General features: G+C 39.1%; 1 protein-coding gene across 1 annotated transcript in view; it reads left to right on the forward strand.

Moving 5' to 3' along the window:
* Positions 1–24,574, forward strand: part of LOC124555753 (hemicentin-1-like) — an 817,128-nt gene that overhangs the window by 616,667 nt on the left and 175,887 nt on the right. The window contains exon 43 of the mRNA XM_047129776.1: positions 13,026–13,183. Within this exon, the coding sequence (XP_046985732.1) occupies positions 13,026–13,183 (158 nt within the window). The remainder of the gene's footprint in view (positions 1–13,025; positions 13,184–24,574) is intronic.

Here is a 24,574-nt window from a genome sequence, read left to right on the forward strand (position 1 = left end):
TCATACTCTGGCTGCAGGATCGGGAAAACCCACGTCTGACTCTTGGCATGAAACATGGAGATGTAACTACCAGGGATGAACTGAGTGTCCAGAACAAATATCAAGTAAGACTAAATCCAATAAAACCTCATCCCAACTAGTTACAGAGAAGCTATTAACATAGTTACAAAGACAAAATTAAGGTGAGTGTGTGGGTGAAAACATACTATTGATATGAAGTGTAGTTTTTTTAAGTTATTTCATGTTAAATGTTTTATGTATAAAGTGAATTTTACAAATAAATCTCTTCACAACACTTGGAAGTGATTTTTGCAAAAAAACTGTCCATGGATAGGTCTCACTGAGCACAATCGGTTTATCAAAGTATATTCTTTTTATAATCATTTGCTATCTTGAATTACTGGCCAGAATGTACTTTCCATGTGTAAAAAAATGGATTTCTATATGAATACTGAATGAAAAATTAAAAAGTAGGAGCAGCATTACAAAGTAACATAGATGGGGAAGTATGAATGTTAAGTGTTTATACTTATTAGTATCAGAGCAATGTAAAGTTACAGAAAAACTAAGAACAGCACTAGTAAGCTGAGGGAATTGACATGTAAACTGATGTATAATATTTTTATATAGCATTAAATTTATAGTTTTAATGTTGCAGAAATTGGAAGTGTGTGCGCTTGACTCCCATCATGGTGCAGGCTTAAATATCTGCAGCCATCTTGCCGTGGGGCACTTGACATTCATTTGGCAGTCAGGTTTGAGATCTAGAACAGGGAGTGTGTATGAGCAACAGTAGACTACCCCTCAAGTGTGTTGAAATTATTCTAAGTGTTGAGTCATTGATTTATGATATTTTTGTGTGGCATCAGTGAAAACTCTGTAATATCTCCAGTTCCAAGATTCAGAATATTTCATGTCAGGCAAACTGGTTGAGCCACGGACTTGTAATATTCATGTGTGTCACCAGTGAATATACTGAAACATTTTCAAGTTGGGGACTTCGAATACTTCACATTAGGTGAAGTAGTCTCAACTCTAAAACTGTACTGAGATTATTTCTTGTGAGTGATATACACTCAGAATTTAGTGAACAAGTGTTGAAGTTTAACTTTAAACTTGCTATAAAGGAACTGTGATTATTTTCTAGAAGTTTAAGTGAACATGCGATACTGTTTCATTCCATTTAAACCCTCACTGAGATATTAATTAATTCAATTAAAGCATTAGTAACTTGTGGTAAATGTGAAAGTTAGCAAATAAACTTAGTTTTGTTAAAATTTAAAATACTGAGTGCAGTGAATGTAATTTTCCACTGAAAATTCCTGTCTTCATTTATATTAACTTTGTGACTGGATTTTTTATGGTTAATACAAGATATAGGCTGGGTTGTCCCTAGACTGCAGCTATCCCACACTTAAAAATCTGACAGCACATTCAGACACCTTATAAACAGTGACTTTATAATTTATAATTTATTATTTGTGCAGAAGCATGTGGCAACTCAGGAGCTAGAAGTTTATTGAACAGTATTTTGTAGAATCAACAAGGAAGCCACAGCTTTAGTCTCACACATTTATTATCCATTATGTCAAAACATCTATATGTGTGTCTATAATCTCAGGACAAATTATGTTCTGTGGCAGAAGACATTTAGTGTACTACTATCATTTCCCCAATTTCCTATTCCATTCACAAATGGTGCTCAAAAAGAACAGCTCTTGGTGTGCCTCTATATGTGTCCAAATTTCTCTTGAAAATACTGTCGTGGTCATTTTGTGATAAGTATGTGTGGGGAAGTATTATTTTGCTCGGCTACTCTTAGAAAAATAGTTATCAAAATTTTAATAGTTAACTTCTAAAAACACACACTGGCCTTCTTCCTGCATCTGCTTGGATGTTGACAAAATGAATAGTGTCAAGACACATATCATTTTTCTTTTTTCTTCAGTAATATTATTTCCTGATAAGGATCTAATGAGCAGTGCTCAAGAACAGACCTAACTGGATAACTATGTTTTTGTGAAATTCTTCCAATTATTATCCCTCTGGTACATTCCTGTAAGTAGTTTTATGTCCACATTTCACTTTAAATTACTCAAGACGCACTTCTAGATGTTTAACAGTTGTGATTGTTACCAGAGATTTATATCTACATCTACATATACTCTGCGAACCACTGTGAGGTGCATAGCAGAGGATACATCCCATTGTACCAGTTATTAGGGTTTCTTTCTGTTCCATTAATGTATGGAGGATGCGAAGAATGACTGCCTGAATGCCTCTGTGTGTGCAGTAAGTATTCTAATCTTATCCTCACGATCCCTCTGTGAGTGATATGTAGGGGACTGTAGTACATTCCTAGAGTCATCATTCAAAGACGGTTCTTCAAATTTTGTTAATAGACTTTCTCAAGATAGTTTAGTTCTATCCTGAGAAGTCTTCCTGTTCAGTTCCTTCAGTATCTCCGTGACACTCTCCCTTGGATCAAACAGACCTGTGACCATTCATGCTGCCCTTCTCTGTATACGTTTGATATCCCCTGTTAGTTATATTTGGTATGAGTCCCAAACAATTGAGTAATTTTCTAGAACCGGTCTCACAAATGATTTGTGAGTGATCTCGTTTGTAGACTGATTGCACTTCCCCAGTAATCTATCAATAAACTGAAGTCTACCTCCTGCTTTACCAATGACAGAGCCCATCTGGTTGTTACAGTTCATATCTCTACAAAGTATTGCACCCAGGTATTTGTATGGGCAGGCAGATGCCAACAGTGACTCATTGACACAATAGTCATAGGGTACTATGTTTTTTTCATTTTGTAAAGTGCACAATTTTACATTTCTGAACATTTAAAGCAAGTTGTCAGTCTTTGCACCACTCTGATATCTTGTCGAGATCTGACTGAATATTTATGCAGCTTCTTTCAGACAGTACTTCATTACAGATAACTGCATCATCTGCAAGAAGTCTGAGGTTATTATTGATATTGTCTGCAAGGTCATGAACAGCAAGGGCCCAACACACTTCCCTGGTGCACACCTAAAGTTGGTTCTACATCTGATGACAACTCTCCCCCCAAGATAACATACTGCATCCTCCGTATCACAAAATCCTCAATCCAGTCACAAATTTCACATGATACCCCATATGACCTTACTTTTGACAATAAATGTAGAATGGTACTGAGTCAAATGCTTTTTGGAAATCAAGAAACGCTGCATCTACCTGACTGCCTTGATCCAAAGCTTTCAGTATGTCATGAGAAAAGTGCAAGTTGGATTTCACATGGTCAGTGTTTTCAGAATCCATCTTGGTTGGCACTGAGGAGGTAATTCTCTTCATTATATCTCATTATGCTTGAGCTCAGGATATTTTCTAACATTCTACAACAAATCAACTTCAAGGATATTGGACAATAGCTTTGCGGATCACTTCTACTACCCTTCTTGTAGACATAGATGACCTGTGCTTTTTTGTAAGAACTGGGGATGGTTTTTTTGTTTGAGGGATCTGTGCTAGATTATAGTTAGAAGAGGGACTAACTCAGCTACAAATTCAGTATAGAATCTGACAGGGATTTCATTGGGTCCTGGAGGATTGTTCAGTTTTAATGATTTCAGCTGTTTCTCAACACCATTGACACTAATACTCATTTCATTTATCTTTTCATGATCAGTTGTATAACAAAACTATAGTTGGTCTTTCCAACAATTTATGTGCAACATGTTACATTTATGCTTGCTAAGAATCAACTGCCAGCCATTGCATCAAACACGAATCCTCAGCAATTTTCCTGCATTTTGTTACAATTTTCTATGAACCAGGATTATGATTTTACTGTCCTATTATCTGCAAATTTAAATAATTGATTTTTATGTTTATGAGACTCATGAAGTACAAACTGTAAATTATGTAATGTGGTAATTTACAAAACTTTAAAAGCAATTAATAGAGGCACATTATCAACAACCTCAGACACCTGCATTCATCTTAAATCTGCTGTCATAAGCTTTTCACATGATTCTCCAATGATTGTGTTTTCATCACTTAACATTTGGATTTTTGTAACATTAATAGCCGCCCGGGGTGTTGCTAACACCCCAAATAAAAGTGGCTGTAATGACATTTTTGTGCAGTATATCACTGATATGAATATGTTTACTTCACAAATGGTTGTTTAGAATGTTATCTTCTGGTACATTATCATTTTATTTAGTATTACTTTAGTATTAAATTGGGTTGTTTGAAACATATGCAATAATTCCCCTTTTCTTACAATACTTTGTTTAATTAGTTATTTCTGTTATTCTTCATACTGTATTACAGGTATAAGACATCATACATATAATTAAACATTTGTTCAGTCCACTCATACAAACATTTTATGAATCAGTCACTATCACTGGCTGCTAGGGGTGCATTATTGTAACACTTTTCACACACATTTCTCATGTGCTTTACACACATTACTTTCAAACATTGAACACAGTGTGATTTAACTTTCATAGCTTTACTCTGAGGACAAACTGTGCAGGATCTGTGCATAAGTATTCTTTTTTCAGAAGGTGGTGCATTGTTGCTGTCTTCAATTCTGCCATTTTAGTGGCTTTCTGTCTAACTTGCTTAGGCAGGGATGAGTGGCTGCTCTCTTGCACACTATGGGATTTACTAATGACCTTCCGACATCACATAAAAACATTCTTTGGGAAATCCTCTCGTTGTTATTATTTGTGTATATGATGAAGGTGTTAATGCAACCAATGTCAGTCATTCGGAAAAACAGGGCAAGTGGCCAGTATCTAGTTTTTCTTGAGGTTGAATAGGTAGCGCACATTTCATCTATTGTGTCCACACCTGTTTTGGTCTTATTGTACATTGTTATAATTTCTGGCTTCTTTTCCTTCACAGTATTAATGTCAATGGCACTGTCATGATGCAAATATGAAAGGAGAATAACGTTTTTGCCCTTCTTTGGCGCATATGAAACTATGATGATATCCTTTCTGAATCCAAAAAGCTGCTTCTAAGTTCACGACCTCTCGTGCAAACAAAGTCTGGAAGGAGCTGTCTTAGAGCTTCTTCTGCTGTAACTTTATTTTTCAAGGGCTCTTCAGCCAGTGGTATGGAACAAATCCAGTTGTCTAGTGTCACATTGCGTCCTGTACCTTCGATCCTTTGATAAGCCATACAAGTCTATTTACTATCTCCTTAGGTGAGTTTGGCAGTGCAAAGGGACCATATGGCTGTTTCCCAACAAAGATTTCCATCCCCAAAGTATACCATGTTCTTGCATCACATAAGGTGAAAATTTTCAAACCATATTTCTCAGGCTTGCTTGGTGTATACTGTTGGAAACCGTGTTTGCCTCTAAATGCAACCAGTTGTTCATTCACTGTCATATATTCAGACGCAGTATAACTACTGACACAGTTTGACATGAATAATTCAATGCAACTAGGCGATCAAGTTTTCTACATTGTGGTCTGTCTCTAATATCATCAAATCTCAAACAACGCAACAAGAAATGAAAGCACCGTAAACTCATTGTTGCATTAAATATTGCAATTCCAAAACCATTTGTGTCCCATAACTCTTCCAGAATTTGGTGTCCTGCCCTGTAATGCCCATCCAGTATCAACAGACCCAGAAGAGATTTGATTTCTTCCTCATTTGTTGGTTTGGCATCACGGTCTCTTGTGAAATTTTATGCAGTGCGTTAAATGTAAATATTTGTGCTTGATGTAATCATTCTAATTATAACATCATACATCATTTATAAATATCTAAAAACAGTCCACAGCAGTTTTCACAGATTTTTTTGATAGCTTTCACACCTATGTCTACACTTCTAGTTCTTACGTTATGACTAGGACAACTTTTCATCCATTCTGTAACCTTATCCTTTCCAAAAAAAATTAAAAAAAAAATAAAAAAAATGCTTGTTTTCATTATGCACTGCACTTATTTGAGGTTCCAGTTCCAGGTTGTCTTCATCCTACATTTCCATGTCACTCTGGAGAGAGTTAACTTCACAACTGTCTGTTTCCTCCTCTTCCTCTTCTCCTCCTTCAAAAGTTTCATCTAAGACCTCTTCCAGAAACTACTGCACTCTTTCTTGTTCTATTTTGTAATGATCCATAGGTGTTTTAACTGCACAGAGTGACAAAATACAAGCAGCTGCTATGGAACACAACTGTGCGCTTTCTCACAGCACTGTAACATAAAGAGTGGCGCGGGGTGCCGACAACACCCCAAGACATATTGTTGCATGTTTTCTTGGAACTTGTGCTTCCATTGTAGATCCTATTGTTACTCAAAGCTTTGATACTACATCCTAGAAAGATACCAAAGAACATGTCATTATACTCCTATCCTTTATGTAATAATCCATCAATAACGATGACTGGGGTGTTCTGAACACCCTGTGCGGCCAGTTAAGGGCATAAATAATATGCCATTGAAAAAAGCATTTGTGTGCAAGGATGGATTGTAATTTTTTTCACTAGTAAATCCATGCTGTGGAAGTTCCCCTTTTAATTCGTTAAGGATTTTTATGGGCATATACTCTGTATTTTTGGAATAATACTTTAACCTCTGTGGAGGAATCATGTAAGTCCCTTTACTACATTTATTGCACATACACTGAAAATGGTTTGCCACAAATAATTATGAATTATTATACATATAAAGAATTAGCTCCTAAGACACAATATTTGCTTATTACTGTTGGCAGAAAAAGAGCAAAGTGTAACCACATTTCAGAAGAGCAACCTGTGACCACTGAAAATTGGTGTCACATATTTCCCCAAAACAACTGTTTATACCTTGTTGATTTAAATAAATCCACCTGACAAAGGAGATTTAATGCTGGAAAAAGATGTATTGTTTGAAGGTCAATAAAAGTGATTGGTAACAGTTATTTAAAATGCAGAACTGTACCAGAAGCCTATTTGAAGTCAAGGAGTATGCTATTTATCTGGTCATGCTGTATACAGGATGGTCCATTGATCATGACTGGGCCAAATATTTCACAAAATAAATGTCAAATGAAAAAACTACAAAGAACAAAACTTGTCTAGCTTAGAGGGGGAAACCAGATGACGCTATGGTTGGCCCCGCTAGATGGCGCTGCCATAGGTCAAACAGATATCAACTGCATTTTTAAAAAATAGGAACCCCCATTTTTTATTACATATTCGTGTAGTACATAAAGAAATATGAATGTTTTAGTTGGACCAATTTTTTCATTTTGTGATAGATGGTGCTGTAATAGTCACAAACATATGGCTCACAATTTTAGATGAACAGTTGGTAACAGGTAGGTTTTTTAAATTAAAATACAGAACGTAGGTACATTTGAACATTTTATTTCAGTTGTTCCAATGTGATACATGTACCTTTGTGAACTTATCATTTCTGAGAACTCATGCTGTTACAGTGTGATTACCTGTAAATACCACATTAATGCAATAAATGCTCAAAATGATGTTGGACAATCTCAATGCATTTGGCAATACATGTACTGACATTCCTCTCAACAGCGAGTAGTTTACCTTCCGTAATGTTCACACATGCATTGACAATGCGCTGACGCATGTTGTCAGGCATTGTCGGTGGATCATGATAGCAAATATCCTTCAATTTTCCCGACAGAAAGAAATCTGGGGACGTCAGATCCAATGAATGTGCGGACCATGGTATGGTGCTTCGATGACCACTCCACCTGTCATGAAATATGATATTCAGTACCACTTCAACCACACATGAGCTATGTGCCAGACATCCATCATATTGGAAGTACATCACCAGTCTGTCATGCAGTGAAACATCTTGTAGTATCATTGGTAGAAAATTATGTAGCAAATCAGCATACATCGCACAATTTAGATTGCCATTGATAAAATGGGGGCCAATTATCCTTCCTCCCATAATGCCGCACCATACATTAACCCGCCAAGCCACGACAGCAGCTAAAACACCTACTTGTGCATCATCATTCTTTGCAGGTCATGGTTGACGTTTCACATGTGGCTGAACACTTCCTGTTTCCTTAAATAACCTAACTATCTGGACACTTGGATAATGTTGTCCAGGATACTGAGCAGCATACATAGCACATGCCCGTTGGGCATTTTGATCACAATAGCCATACATCAACACGATATCAACCCTTTCTGCAATTGGTAAATGGTCCATTTTAACATGGGTAATGTATCATGAAGCAAATATCATCTGCACTGGCAGAATGTTACATAATACCACGTACTTATACGTTTGTGACTACTACAGCACCATCGATCACAAAGCGAAAAAAGTGGTCCAACTAAAACATTCATAATTCTTTACATACTACACGAATTTGCAACAAAAAATGGGCATCCTATTTAAAAAAACTCAGTTGATATCCGTTTGACCTATGGCAGCATCATCTAGCATGCCAACCATAGCGCCATCTGCTTTTCCCCTTCAAGCTAGAGAACTTTCGTTCTTTGTAGTTTTTTCGTTTGATGCTTATTTCATGAGATATTTGGCCCGGTCACTATCAATGGACCACCCTGTATACTGTCTTCTGAACAGACCAATTTAAAATGAAGATCTCTATCAGAAGCCTATATGAAATCAAGGAATATGCTATTGATCTGGTTATAGCTGTATACACTGACGTCTGAACAGGGCAACCCCTGCCATTTTCAGTATCCGTGTTTATTCTTATATAGTTCATTTTCAGTCTCCAAAATGTCACAGTATATGAGCATCAATTGTGTTCCACAGTTTTACTATAGATTGGCATCAGAAATTACGTTTAAAGTTATATGCAACTGCCCCAAGATCCTTCTTGAAACCAGGAAGCCAGTGATGTAACCCATCAGTCTAAAAAGTTTTGAGACTGAATTAATAGAAATAGAGAAAAGCTAAGATGGTGGTTTTAATGCTTCAGGTTTATTACATAGTCTCCCCTCAATCAAGTACAATGCACAGGACATTCATACATGTTAAACTGTCAGGAAAGTCCTTCTTTGGGAGGGTGTTCAACTCTCGTTGGCTTGATTGTCAGTTATGTCATCAAAGCATCAACTCTTCATGTGAAATTCTGCACTTTGTCATTTTATGGTACGTTCATATAGATATTATGAAGTCTCATCGCCCATGATGATTTTTTTGAGAAGATTTCCCACATTTTGCTTTTCAGTCAAGTCACAGCAGATGTCTACTGTGGTCTTCACAAAGAAATTCTGATCTTCAGGTCTGTCAAATAAGGCTCTTGATTCATGTGTTTATGTTAACTGGATGGCGTAGTGTCATCACATTGCAAAACCACATGCCTTAGATTTTTCTTAGCTTCATATATCTCTTGTTATTTATCAGTATTCAGTTACTGTTTTTACAATAAGTTGTAGCTTAGTATGAGATTGGTTTAACCAACTGAGAAGAGACCAGAAGAAAATTTCATTTTTTTAAACTGTTTAGGCAGATTTTAGGAGAATTGTAAAACAATCACCTATCTGCTCAAAGACTATCCTTTTCACTAATGTCTGAAGTTATTTCTTCATTAGCTATTAACACAATACGTAGATGGTACATAGTTGTAGCAGTCAGAAGAGTGTAGTCTGCCTCACTGTTTATTATATTTTATTTAAAAAATGACTGATTGGGTGAACAAGCACAAAAATTCCTAATATTTCATGAATTACTTTTAATATTCAGTACAGTCGTTACTTGAGTGTGTAAATGACACAACAAGAAAAAATGTTCTTGAGAACGTATAAGCTCGATACATGTTTAATGTTCACTCTTCGATATCAAATATAGGGGTATTAAAATTTCAATAAGTATTCATTTTGTTTTTACTCAGTAGTATTTTAGAGAATTCATGTCAGTGTCTTCCCGTATGCCTTTCGGGCATTGGCCATCAGGGCCTGCTCTGCCTCTCACCACATTGGGAGATCATCACTGCACCATCTTGTCAGGAAATCATGTGTTGTACATGTAACAGATAGAAAGAGACACAGTGCTTTAGTACAGCATTCACAATACACATATTACTTACAATTAAATAATTCAGCATAATTGATGTTGTTCAGGTGGTAATGGCTGACAGTGTTTCAATTATAAAAACTGAAATACTGCACAACATGTTGTTGTTTTTGTTTAGAAGTCAGGGTTTGTGGACCAGTCTTTACCTGCACTTTTCACTTCTTCAAAACATTCTGGGTAATGTCTTGAACATTTGATTTAGAGATGTTGCTCCATTATGATCAGTAACACAATAACACTGATACACCACAGCTGCATGTCCATTATTTAACACTGCCTACCCACAACTGACTGGTCAAATGCATATCTATTGTTTACAGTTGTTAGTTCAAGCTGCCAATGTAGTTACTGCACTGGCATTGCTTATAAGTCATGAAAAAAATCAGTCCAGGATCTTTTTTGGTGGACAGTGAATGCCTGTAGTTATATTTGTCTCTCCCAAAATCTTCCTTGATAAATTATCCCATTTTTTAATTACTTGGAACCTACAGAAGCCAAAAATAGGCAGATGACTTGAAAATCACAAACCTTTATAGCATCATTACTTCAGTTGCCAAAATATCATTTGAGATAAAATTTGTGCAATACAGACTGTAGCAGCTTTAGACTGCACTTAGTAGTGGCCCTCATGCACCATGAATTTCCTTTGAAAGAGAACATCATAGGCCCCATCTTTATGTCTACAGACAGAAAGCGATTAAAAATGTGCCACACATCATCAAGAGTCCATAATCTTCTCATGAGGAAAGACCCAAACACCAAAACAAACAAGGCAAAGCCCATGATGACACATCCCAGGTCTATTATACTGATGATGTGGACATTGATGTGTTTGTGAAAGGAACTAACAATCCCTTGGAACAACCTCCCTTCCATCAGAATGTTCCAGTCTTGACAAACAGTTTCCACTTCGCAATGGCAACAAACAGATTCCAAGCGCATATGAAGGAATTCTGACTTCTGTCATGTGGTATTCTTTTTTCCTTTGTTTACAAGAAATACATTACAATACCATAGAGGGGTGCCAGCCATTATTGTACAATACACATATGTCACTATCTCCACCCACCCCCATGCAACACCATGTGATTTACATGTTCTTCCACATTGGCAGTCTAAAATTAATGGGACGAAACTCATTTATTAATCAAAATTAATGCATATGAAGAACACACAGAAACTGTATGTATGAAATTTTTTGGGCTCAGATGTACTTTTTCTGTACATTGCGCTTCTGTGCAGCAATGAGTTGCTTTTTTGCCGTGCCATCCAACTAATGGTACAGTACCTCATGAAGAGAAACATAGGGCCACCACATATTTTACCTCTTCTATGTACTGAGTATCTTATGACACACAAGACACTGAGGCAGTCCATCTTTCTCAATAAACAAGAAATGTTTTGTCTTAACGAAGTGAAACTGGCAGTGGATTACATCTGGAAGTCATAATTACTGTGAACTTCACTACAAACTGTATTCCATTTATAACACAAATGCTTCTAGGCATCAGATGTGCAATATTGCTGACCCTTAGTTGTGCTAAATGACATTGCACAAGCAACAGAAAGACACTGATCAGCCAGAACATTATGACCACTGACCTACTATTAACATAAACCCATCCAGGTGATAGCTTTATCACCTGGCAAGGAATGACTGCCAGTCAGGCACATGCTCAAAGCATGTAGTATCAGTGACTGTGCTGACCATGTGTAGAATGGGGAAGGCTCACGATTTATCTGAGTCTGACCGAGGGCAGATTGTGATGGCCTGGAGCTCAGCACAAGCATCTTGGAAACTGCACAATGTGTGGGGTGTTTGAAGAGTACTGTGGTGAGTGCCCTCAGCATGTGGTGAAACCACATCCAGATGTTATGGAGTTGAGCAGCCCCCCTCATTACAGATATCTGACATCATAGGCAGGGCAGACTGGTAAAACAGGACAGGTGCTAGAGTAAAAGTGTGTATGAACATACAGTACACCGAACACTCCTAATGTGGGCCTCCACAGTTGATGGCTCATTCATGTGCCAATGTTAACACCATGATATCAGCAGCTACAACTGAATTGGGCATATAATCATTGGCACTGGATGTTGGTGCAGTAGCAGAGTGTTGCACAGTCTGATTAATCCCAATACCTTCTTCATCATGCCGATGGAAGCGAGCAAATCTGTCATCTTCCAGGGGAATAGCCCCTTGATACCTGTACTGTGGAATGAAAAAAAGATGGTGGTGGGTCCATTATGCTCTGAGGAACATTCATGTGAGCATCTATGGGCCCAGTAGAGCTTGTGCAAGAATTCATGATGGCCAAGGATCATACACTGGTTGCAGACCATGTACCCCCATTCACAACAATCATAATTTCCTGACTGCAGTGGCATGCTTCTGGTAGATAATGTGACGTGTCACAAGGCCAGGAGTGTGATAGAGTGGTTCAAGAAACACAGTGTTGCGTTCCAGTTGATGTGATGGCTCCCCAACTCACCAAATATGAACACAATCGAACACATCTGGGGTGTGACTGAATGTGGCATCTGAGATCATCGCCTTTCCCTGGAATTTACGGGAATTAGGCTACTTGTGTGTGCAGATGTGGTGCCAATTCCCTCCAGCAACCTACCAAGACCTCACTGCTTCCATGCCATGGCATATCACCACTGTTATCCATGCCCAAGGTGGAAATACTGGCTATTATTTAGGTGGCCATAATGTTCTGGCTGATAAGTGTAAGGCCACTTTGGTGGCAGCCAACTGCTTACACATGTCACGTGAGAAGCTGCAACCACTTGCAGATCCCTTGTGGGATGGAGGAGGAACAGACTAATTTCGAGTATTGTCTGTACTCTGACCAAAACTTATGATTTACAGTTCATGCTACTGGTGATCAATTTTTCTAAGAACACAATTTTTCTATTTTAATTTTATCTGCAGAACTTCCTTAATTTTTAATACAACAAAGTCAAATGTTTTTATTTTGCAGGTCAGAGTGGTCTGATTGGGGTTCATGCAGTGTTTCATGTGGCTATGGAGTAAAGTATAGAGGGAGACATTGTGCAAATCCACGTCCAGATTATGGTGGAAAGCCTTGTGTTGGTTCAACATCTGAAATGTCAACTTGTAACATGCAGAAATGTCCAGGTATTTTCAAATTAAGTATGAATCTGTACACAAAATTGCACAAATATATTACCAAATTATGATTGCAGTCTGTTATTATCATTGTATAAAGATGGGTATCACTCAAAAAAGTGCTAAAAAATTGAACTGGTATCAGCAAAGGTGCTAGGTTCATGTCTGAGTCCTTCTCTATTTCTTGTATTTTGAATCACTGAATTGAAGAGTGTGTGTATGATGTTTCATAAGCTAAAAGTCAACAAATCTACTTTACTGATGAATTTCACTATTGGCTGTATGTTAAGTCTTGGGGCAAAAGTTAACTCTCAGTTGAACATATAATATGTTTAGTTTCCATACTGTATCTATGCCTACATGAGCAGCTGCTCTGACCTTGCTCTCTCGCATGCTAGAGCTTTTGATCATGTGTGTGCTACTGAAAAAATGTAAAACAGTCCACAACTAAAACATTCTTTGAACACCACCTTACTTTACTACATGCAGTCCTATTATAGATGATATGCCTTTGCCTTCACCTGAGTCCAATCTGTCTTTCCCAGCCAGCTATAGTGGGACCTACAGTTCAACATAGACTGAATTATGGTGCACCTTCACTTTCTGCACATTAACAGTCATTGTCAGAGGTAAAAGAGTCGATAAGTCTCAGGAAAATTCTTTTGACGTACTGGGGATTGAATCCCAGATCTTCAGATTTGTGGACTGGCACTTCACACTTAGCTAAAAAGCAACATTTAAAAACGTGCTACACACTGTAAACAAATTTGTTGCCATCTTTATACAGGCTATCAAGAAAATACAAACTCAGCAACAGTAACTTCAGAAACTGACATACAGATGTTCATAATTTTTTCCCAGTTTGCCTAGCAATAGCTGTGCTGTACGAGTTGCTTTCCAGATGTTAAGCATTTATAATTTTTACTTGTTTAGCTAAACCTGAGAAGTGGTATCAGTGTGCATAATTTGTGAACACTGCCCACTGAGTAATTCCGGTTCAGTTATGAGAGTGTGTGGACACACTTCGGGTAAACAAGCTAGGGAAAGAAGTGGTGGCCAGCTTGGTTTAGAATTTCAAGTGTGGTGGGATGCATGTGGTTTAGGGCTGGCATTTCAGCCCTCTGCAAACTGCTTGAACCACTTGAGTGGCATTGACAATATTTGAAAATCACTACAAGAAGTCTTAGGTGAAACTATGTATAAAAGGCAGTCAAATAAAAAGAAGACAGACAGAAAAAGTAAATAAACTGTTTATTATTTCAGAAGTAATTGTCATAACTATTAATACATTATCCCATTGCGAGACAAGATGGTCAGTGCCTTTATGATAAAATGTTAACAATTGCCTGTGGACCTCTGATTGTACCCACTTTTACAGCTTTAAGTGTCTCATTTCCTAATCTAGTACCCTCAGCATCACCTGATTTAATTCGACTACTTTCCATTATCCTTGTTTTGCTTTTGTTGTCCTTTCAAGACACTGTCCATTCCGTTCAACTGCTCTTCCAGGTCCTTTGCTGTCTCTGACAGAATTACAATGCCATCGGTGAACCTCAAAGTTTTAATTCCTTCTCCATGGATTTTAATTCCTACTCCAATTTTTCATTTGTTTCCTTTACTGCTTGCTCAATATAAAGATTGAATAACATTGGGGATAGGCTACAACCCTGTCTCACTCCCTTCCCAACCACTGCTTCCCTTTCATGCCCTTCAACTCTAATAACTGCCATCTGGTTTCTGTACAAATTGTAAATAGCCTTTTGGTCCCTGTATTTTATCCCTGCCACCTTCAGAATTTGAAAGAGAGTATTCCAATCAACATTATCAAAAGCTTTCTCTAAGTCTACAAATGCTAGAAATGAAGGTTTGACTTTTCTTAATCTACACTCCTGGAAATTGAAATAAGAACACCGTGAATTCATTGTCCCAGGAAGGGGAAACTTTATTGACACATTCCTGGGGTCAGATACATCACATGATCACACTGACAGAACCACAGGCACATAGACACAGGCAACAAAGCATGCAAAATGTCGGCACTAGTACAGTGTATATCCACCTTTCGCAGCAATGCAGGCTGCTATTCTCCCATGGAGACGATCGTAGAGATGCTGGATGTAGTCCTGTGGAACGGCTTGCCATGCCATTTCCACCTGGCGCCTCGGTTGGACCAGCGTTCGTGCTGGACGTGCAGACCGCGTGAGACAACGCTTCATCCAGTCCCAAACATGCTCAATGGGGGACAGATCCGGAGATCTTGCTGGCCAGGGTAGTTGACTTACACCTTCTAGAGCACGTTTAGTGGCACGGGATACATGCGGACGTGGATTGTCCTGTTGGAACAGCAAGTTCCCTTGCCGGTAATGGTAGAACGATGGGTTCGATGACGGTTTGGATGTACCGTGCACTATTCAGTGTCCCCTCGACGAACACCAGTGGTGTACGGCCAGTGTAGGAGATCGCTCCCCACACCATGATGCCGGGTGTTGGCCCTGTGTGCCTCGGTCGTATGCAGTCCTGATTGTGGCGCTCACCTGCACGGCGCCAAACACGCATACGACCATCATTGGCACCAAGGCAGAAGCGACTCTCATCGCTGAAGACGACACGTCTCCATTCGTCCCTCCATTCACGCCTGTCGCGACACCACTGGAGGCGGGCTGCGCGATGTTGGGGCGTGAGCGGAAGATGGCCTAACGGTGTGCAGGACCGTGGCCCAGCTTCATGGAGACGGTTGCGAATGGTCCTCGCCGATACCCCAGGAGCAACAGTGTCCCTAATTTGCTGGGAAGTGGCGGTGCGGTCCCCTACGGCACTGCGTAGGATCCTACGGTCTTGGCGTGCATCCGTGCATCGTTGCGGTCCGGTCCCAGGTCGACGGGCACGTGCACCTTCCGCCGACCACTGGCGACAACATCGATGTACTGTGGAGACCTCACGCCCCACGTGTTGAGCAATTCGGCGGAACGTCCACCCGGCCTCCCGCATGCCCACTATACGCCCTCGCTCAAAGTCCGTCAACTGCACATACGGTTCACGTCCACGCTGTCGCGGCATGCTACCAGTGTTAAAGACTGCGATGGAGCTCCGTATGCCACGGCAAACTGGCTGACACTGACGGAGGCGGTGCACAAATGCTGCGCAGCTAGCGCCATTCGACGGCCAACACCGCGGTTCCTGGTGTGTCCGCTGTGCCGTACATGTGATCATTGCTTGTACAGCCCTCTCGCAGTGTCCGGAGCAAGTATGGTGGGTCTGACACACCGGTGTCAATGTGTTCTTTTTTCCATTTCCAGGAGTGTATTTTCTAAGATAAGTCATAGGGTCAGTATTGCCTCACGTGTTCCAACATTTCTACGGAATCCAAACTAATCTTCCCCGAGGTCAGCTTCTAACAGTTTTTCCATTCATCTGTAAAGAATTCATGTTAGTATTTTGCAGCCGTGGCTTATTAAACTAATAGTTCAGTAATTTTCACATCTGTCAACCCCTGATTTCTTTGGGATTGGAATCATTACTTCTTCTTGAAGTCTGTGGGTATTTTGCCTGTCTCATACATCTTGGTCGCCAGATGGTAGAGTTTTGTCAGGGCTGGCTCTCCCAAGGCTATCAGTAGTTTCAATGGAATGTTGTCTACTCCCGGGGCCTTGTTTTGACTTAGGTCTTTAAGTGCTCTGTCAAACTACATCCTCTTCCATTTCTATAATATTGTCCTCAAGAATATCGCCCTTGTATAGACCCTCAATATACTCCTTCCACCTTTCTGCTTTCCCTTCTTTGCTTAGAACTGGTTTTCCATCTGAGCTCTTGATATTTATACAAGTGGTTCTCTTTTCTCCAAAGGTCTCTTTAATTTTACTGTAGGCAGTATCTATCTTAACCCTAGTGATATATGCCTCTACATTCTTACATTTGTCCTCTAGCCATCCCTGCTCAGCCATTTTGCAATTCCTGTTGATCTAATTTTTGAGACGTTTGTATTCCTTTTTGCCTGCTTCATTTACTTTGTTTTTATATTTTCTCCTTTCATCAATTAAATTCAGTACCTCTTCTGTTACCCAAGGATTTCTGTTAGCCCTCATATTTTTACCTATTTGATCCTCTGCTGCCTTCACTATTTCATCTCTCAAAGCTACCCAGTCTTCTTCTACTGTATTTCTTTCCCCCATTCCTGTCAATCGTTCCCTAATGCTCTCCCTGAAACTCTCTACAACTTCTGGTTCTGTCATTTTATCCAGGTCCCATCTCCTTAAGTTCCCACCTTTTTGCAGTTTCTTCAGTTTTAATCTACAGTTCATAAGCAATAAATTGTGGTCAGAGTCCACATCTGCCCCTGGAAATGTATTACAATTTAAAACTTGGTTGTAAAATCTCTGTCTTACCATTATATAATCTATCTGAATCGCCAGGCTCCTTTCATGTATACAACCTTCTTTCATGATTCTTGAACCAAGTGTTAGCTATGATTAAGTTATGCTCTGTGCAAAATTCTACCAGGCGGTTTCCTCTTTCATTCCTTACCCCCATTCCATATTCACCTAGTACATTTCCTTCTCTTCCTTTTCCTACTATCAAATTCCAGTCACCCATGACTAATAAATTTTCGTCTCCCTTTACTATCTGAATAATTTCTTTTATCTCATCATACATTTCATCAATCTCTTCATCATTTGCGGAGCTAGTTGGCATACAAACTTGTACTACTGTGGTAGGTGTGGGCTTCATATCTATCTTGGCCACAATAATGCACTCACTATGCTGTTTGTAGTAGCTTACCTACATTCCTATTTTTTATTCATTATTAAACCTACTCCTGCATTACCCCTATTTGATTTTGTATTTATAACCCTGTATTCACCTGACCAGACGTCTTGTTCCTCCTGCCACCGAACTTCACTAATTCCCACTATATCTAACTTTAACCTATCCATTTCCCTTTTTATATTTTTTAACCTACCTGCCATATTAAGGGATCTGACATTCCACACTCTGACCTGTAGAACACCAGTTTTCTTTCTCCTTATAACAACGTCCTCCTGAGTAGTCCCTGCCCAGAGATCTGAATGGGGGACTATTTTACCTCAGGAATATTTTACCCAAGAGGATGCCACCATCATTTAACCATATTGTAAAGCTGCATGCCCTCGGGAGAAATTATGGCTGTAGTTTCCACTTGCTTTCAGCCGTTCGCAGTACCAGCACAGCAAGGCTGTTTTGGTTAGTGTTACAAGGCCAGATCAGTCAATCGTCCAGACTGTTGCCCCTGCAGCTACTGAAAAGGCTGCTGCCCCTCTTCAGGAATCATATGTTTATCTGGTCTCTCAACAGATACCCCTCCGTTTTGGTTGCACCTGCGGTACAATTATCTGTATCATTGAGGCACGCAAGCCTCCCCACCAACGGCAAGATCCATGGTTGATGGGGGGGCTGGCAAAATTAGAAGGAAGAATGGGAGAAGAGCAACATGGCTTCAGAACAGGATGGTCCACAGTGGATCTAATTTTTGCTTTAAGACAACTGCAGGAACAGCACTATGAATATGGAATAGATCTACTAATGGCCTTCCTGGACATTGAAAAAGCATATGGTAGTGTATGTAGAAGCAAAGTGTGGAAAGCCCTGGAGAACAGAGGAGAAGCAAATTATTTGGAGAATGAGGGAAATGTACCATGGAAGTGTGAGCTGTGTGAAAGTGGGAAGAGAGAGATCAGCCTGGATTGAACAGAAGACTGGCTTGAGGCAGGGAAGTGCAGTTTCACCATTACTCTTCATTGTAGTGATGTATGATATAATGAGTACAGTAGCACAAGTAATTGGTGAAAGGAAGATGAAAGCTATGGTGTTTGCAGATGATCTGATGATTTGGGGGAGTAAGGAGGAGGAAGTACAAGAGCAGTTGGACATATGGGAATGAACAGTACAAAAATATGGGATGAAATATAGTATAAGTAAGAGTGAGATGATTATCACAACAAGAAAGAAGGAGAGAGGAACAACTGCAACAACAATTGGCAAGGAACGATTGAGGAGAGTGGAGAGTTTGAAGTACCTAGGAAGCCTGATACAAGAAGATGGAAAAAATGACAGAGAAATAAACGAGCAGGGGAGGAAAGCAGAAGCATTTCGGAAGAGTGTCAGAAGCTTAATGTGGAGCAAGGATGTACCCCAAATCAGTAAAAAGGTTATATACCATTCATACTATGTCCCAATCCTGACACATGGATCAGAAACCTGAGTTATGAAAGGAAGAGAGAAAAGCAAAGTACAAGCTAATGAGATGAAATTCTTGAAAAACAGTATTGGAGTCTCAAAGATAGACAGGTTAGGAAATTAGCAGATCAGAGAGTTAATGATGGTGGAGCCATTACAGGAGGAGATAGAGAAATCAAGGCTGAAATGGTATGGACATGTTAAGAGAATGAAGGAGAAGAGGATAGCTAGGAGGATACATGAGATGGTCTGGAAGGAAAGAGACCAAGAGGAAGACCGAGAGACAGATGGCTGAAAGTAGAGAAATGTGTCCAGAAGAAAGGAGAAGACAAGACCAAGGTCAAGATGGAGAGACGGTGGCAAGACAGGAGATTTTGGAGAGTCCTGTGTTCCATACAGATCTGGCCAGAGGCTGGAAGCTGTTCAAGATGATGATGCTGATGATAATTTTATATCTTAGTAGGTGAATTTGTGAAAATATTAGCACATTTCTGATGGCATCATACTTGTTTCACTGCATGAATTGTCACTTTCTAAGAGTTATAACATTGTACACTGCCTGACAAAAAAAGTGAAGCACCAAGAAGACTTGGTCAGATGTCAATATAGCTCACATGTTTACACATCACCGATGCGTGTGTGAATCATTAGAGTTGCAGTTTTCTGTGACAGATAGAACATTCACCACAGAGCATTAGTGTTGTTTGTGTTCAATGTTATTATGAGGTCTGGTAGGATATATCAAGGGTGTGAAGAGTGTCGAATGTTGAGTGATCGCTGTGAAGGACACAAACATGCTGTGTATGCATCTTAGAGAGCATTATCAGCACCTGACAGTTTGAAAATAGCCTTATTGTCGGTCTCCATTTGTCTGGCTAGTCAAACCATGCAATATCGAAATTTATGGGCATTCTAATGTGCCAATAGCCCTATGTTGCATTGTATGGGAACATGAGGGCGGTCATACTCGTCATCAAGCTTCTGGTAGATTATATATGATTACCACAATGGAGGAGCACTGTATTGTGCACCAAGCATACTATAACCTCTTCACATCTGTGCCTGCTATCTGGGAATGGGTAATGGACTCCCTGCACCATTAACATTACAAAACAAACCAGCTGCATTTGGAGTGGTGCCATGTTTGGAAAACATGCACTGCTGATGAGTGGTATTGCACTGTGTTCAGTGATGAATCATAGTTCTTCACTACTCCAAATGACCATGGTTGGTGATTATGATGGTAACATGGGGGGAAGTCAAGTCCCTTTCTTCCATTGTTTTGGAAGGCACAGTGGTGTTAATCCTGGCATCATAGTGTGGGTATCATAGTATGGATATGACTTTAGGCCAGAGCTTGTAGTCACTGAGGAAACTTTGACAGTATAACGGTACGTCACAGTCATCCTATGTCTGAATGTGACAGTGTTGTGGCACCATTTTTCAACAAAACAATGCTCTTCCACACATGGCATGTGTCTCTGAACCGTGTGCATGATGTTCAGGTACTACCACGGCCAGCAAGATTCCCAGATCTTTCCCCAATAGAAAACATATGGGACCAGCTCAGATATCAACTCCATCCCAGTGCCATTACCCAGCATATCAAGGACCAGTATAATAGTTTTGGGCCAGTTTGCCAATGAAGAGAACACAACAGCTTTATAACATCCTCAATCAGTGCATGCATCCAGGCCAGAGGGGGTGCAATGCTAGACTGGCAAGTGGGCTCATACTGTCAAGTTCTTTGTAAATTTTACTCAATAACATCACATAACCTCTCAACACATGACTTTTCATTTTGTTTCCTCCTACCCTTCTGGGTGCTTCTCTTTGTGTATCAGTCAGTATAAATACTTCTGAAGATGATCTCACTTACAGGAGCCAGAAATTTCTGAATCTGAAAAGAGCAGGGCATGTATATATTAGTGCATATGAACACCATTCATCACATTCCTCTAAGAGAAGTGAGAGACTTATTGATTGCTGTACATATCCTCCATATAACAAGGTCTCTGAGTGTGAAAAATGTGGATTTCAAGCACAAGCACCTATTATTAGGAACAGAAAATCCATTGCAATTGGTATGCTGAAGGGCAGAGTAATTTAAAAGACTGATTTACCAAAATATTAGAGCCATCTCTGAACTTATGGAGGAAACAGAGATGTATGAATGGATATACTGCAAGTAGGAAGTAAGAAAGGCATAGAACAGAAACATCTGATGCATCCAGATAGAGAGAAATTCTTGTAAAACATTTGTTTGCAAGCAGTGAATGAAGTAAACCATGATTGGACTACCAATAATAGCACTGAAGAAACAAAAAGAAAATGGAACTTGTTTTGAAGCTGGAACATCTCACTTCACAGATCCTGAGAGGTGAATAGTGTATGTAATTTCATTTCAGGAACAAATTATGACAAGCCTAAAATGGAGTGCCTTCTACACCAGGGTAGGATCATTTACACATACACAAAAACCATATCCAGGCTCCTGGTGCCACCATGAATAGCACAGCATGTACAGAATGTCTGTTATATTTTATACGTGACTGATATTTTGTAAATATTAGTCAGGGTGCTAGTGTGAGAAAGGGAAAGAGTGATAATTAGTATTGACCTTATGAATTGCATGCTTAACTCCTTGTTACTGCTGGAGCACACCATCATCACAATGAGTCAATAAATCAAAATACATAGACGGCTAGACCCTTCAACTTTTCAGTATTCTTAATTTAAAATTTATCAAGCTGCAGCTCAAGGAAATGTTAAGAGCTGTGTCATTTGACTAATAAAATTCACAGTGTGAGTGAAAAAACCATAGCAACATGAAACTATGCGTTGTTCCAAATTTGCTGGAGCTTTAATCCTAACTTCCTGAATACCACACTAGAAAATCTGTCATTTGTGATCTTTTCACAATTTCCAACTCTAGACTAATGCATCTAAGGCTTATCCAAGTGGTCCATTTTCTTCTCAGTCACTAACAGCTCTATTATGTGCCTGAACACATAGAAAAAAGATTTTGCATAACACACAGTTTTACTATTAGACCAATTTTTTTCAGTATACAAATGAGCCAGGCTCTCATGGCACATTAATACACTCTAGAGTGTAATGAGTTGCATATATGTATCATGATGTTATACACTGTACACGTTTACATGTTATCTGGATACAAAAGAAATGAGATTACTCACATTATGAGGGGAAGGTCAGTTGTAGGAAAGGCAAATGGCTGACGGAAGTTTATTGCAAGAACTGCAGGAAAGTATACCCCTCCTATATAGAAGACTACCTAAAGAACACTTGTACAACCAGTTCTTGAGTACTGCTTGAGTGTTTGGGATCCCCATCAAGTTAGATTAAAAGAAGACATTGAATCAATTCAGGGGTGGGCTGATAGATTTGTTACCAGTAGGTTCAGTCAAAACACAAGTGTTAGGGGAATTCTCCTGGAACAAACTGGAATTCCAGCAGAGAATAAGAAGTTCTTCCTCTGAAATACTATTGAGAAAGTTTAGAGAGTCAACAGCAGCAACAGACTAGAGAATGATCCTACTGCCACCAACATACACATCACATAGGGGCCACAAAGACAATATAAGATCAGGGTTTGTGTGGAAGCATGTAGACTTATAGACACCTGTATTTCCCTCACCCCATTTGTGAGTATAAGAGGAAATGGAATGACTTGCAATGCCACAAGGTACTTTCCATCATGCAGCATATGATGGCTTGCAGGACAGCCGGAATGGCCGAGCCGTACTAGGCGCTACAGTCTGAAACCGCGCGACTGCTACGGTCGATGGTTCGAATCTTGCCTTGGGGATGGATGTGTGTGATGTTCTTAGGTTAGTTAAGTTTAAGTAGTTCTAAGATCTAGGGGACTGATGATTCAGATTCAGATTCAGATTCTTTATTAGTCATTCAGCATTGTTACATGCAATAGACTTCGTCAGTTCACTTAACCTATTAATTTTACAAAAAAAAAATTTACATATTTAAGTTGATATTGGGCATTTCTAAAAATTCTTCTAATGAATAGAATGGATTAGTTAACAAGAAGTTATGAACATTGTCTTTAAATAATTTGTCAGGCTTGATTGACCCATTTTAGACAATTTGTTATATATTTTAATTGCCATATACTTATGACTATTGTTAGTTTTAGCTAATCTATTTTGTGGCAACAGCAGAGAAGTACACATTCTTGTATAGTAGCCATGTCTTTCATTTGTTACACTTAAATTAGGTAGTTCAGCAAGTATGTAGTTAACACTGTCAAGAATATATAAATTAATTACTGTTAAAATTCTATATTTAGTGAACAATGGTTTACAATGTGTTCTATTATCTACCTTAGCCATTACTCTGATTGCTTTCTTCTGGATCACCATAATTTCATTTATTTTTCTGCTGTTTCCCCAGAGTATTAACCCATACCTTAAAACAGATTGAAAAAAGGCAAAGTACGCTGTCCTTACGTACTCAAATGTCACACAACACATCAGTCTCTTCAACAAATATATAACTCTTGACAACCTAACCACTATGTGATCAACATGAGAGTTCCATGTTAGACTGTTGTCAAGAACAATACCTAAAAACTTTGCCTTTTGTTTTTCTATTTTTGTAGTCTTTGATAGACTGAACCACATATTCTGGATCTTTTCCTCATTTAATAGCAGACCATTGGCATTAAACCATGATGTCGCATTTTCTTTTGCCACTTTCATATCACTTACAAGGTTATCAAGTACATGGTTTACAGATAGAAAAGTTGTGTCATCAGCATACATATATGTCTTTACATCTATATTTCCTGGTAAGTCATTTATGTGTACAAGGAAAAGAAGTGGTCCCAATTTAGATCCCTGTGGCACTCCATGTTGAACCTCGAGTATGTTTGACAGATGACTTCCTGAACTCACCACCTGGTTCCTTTTATTGTGGTATGATTTGATGAGTTTTAAACTTTTATCACATATTCCATAGTACTCAAGTTTAGAGATCAGAAGTGAGTGGTCAACACAGTCAAAAGCTTTGCTCAGATCACATAAGGTTACCTGTGCATGGGCTGGTCCTCAAATGCTGCTAGAATGTCTCTGACTAAGAGCTCTATGGCATGTATAGCTGACCTTCCTTTTCTGTAACCAAACTGTGATGCACTTAACATACCATTTAGTT

The sequence above is a fragment of the Schistocerca americana genome, chromosome X (assembly GCF_021461395.2).
Source record: "Schistocerca americana isolate TAMUIC-IGC-003095 chromosome X, iqSchAmer2.1, whole genome shotgun sequence".
Taxonomy (NCBI): Eukaryota; Metazoa; Arthropoda; class Insecta; order Orthoptera; family Acrididae; genus Schistocerca; species Schistocerca americana.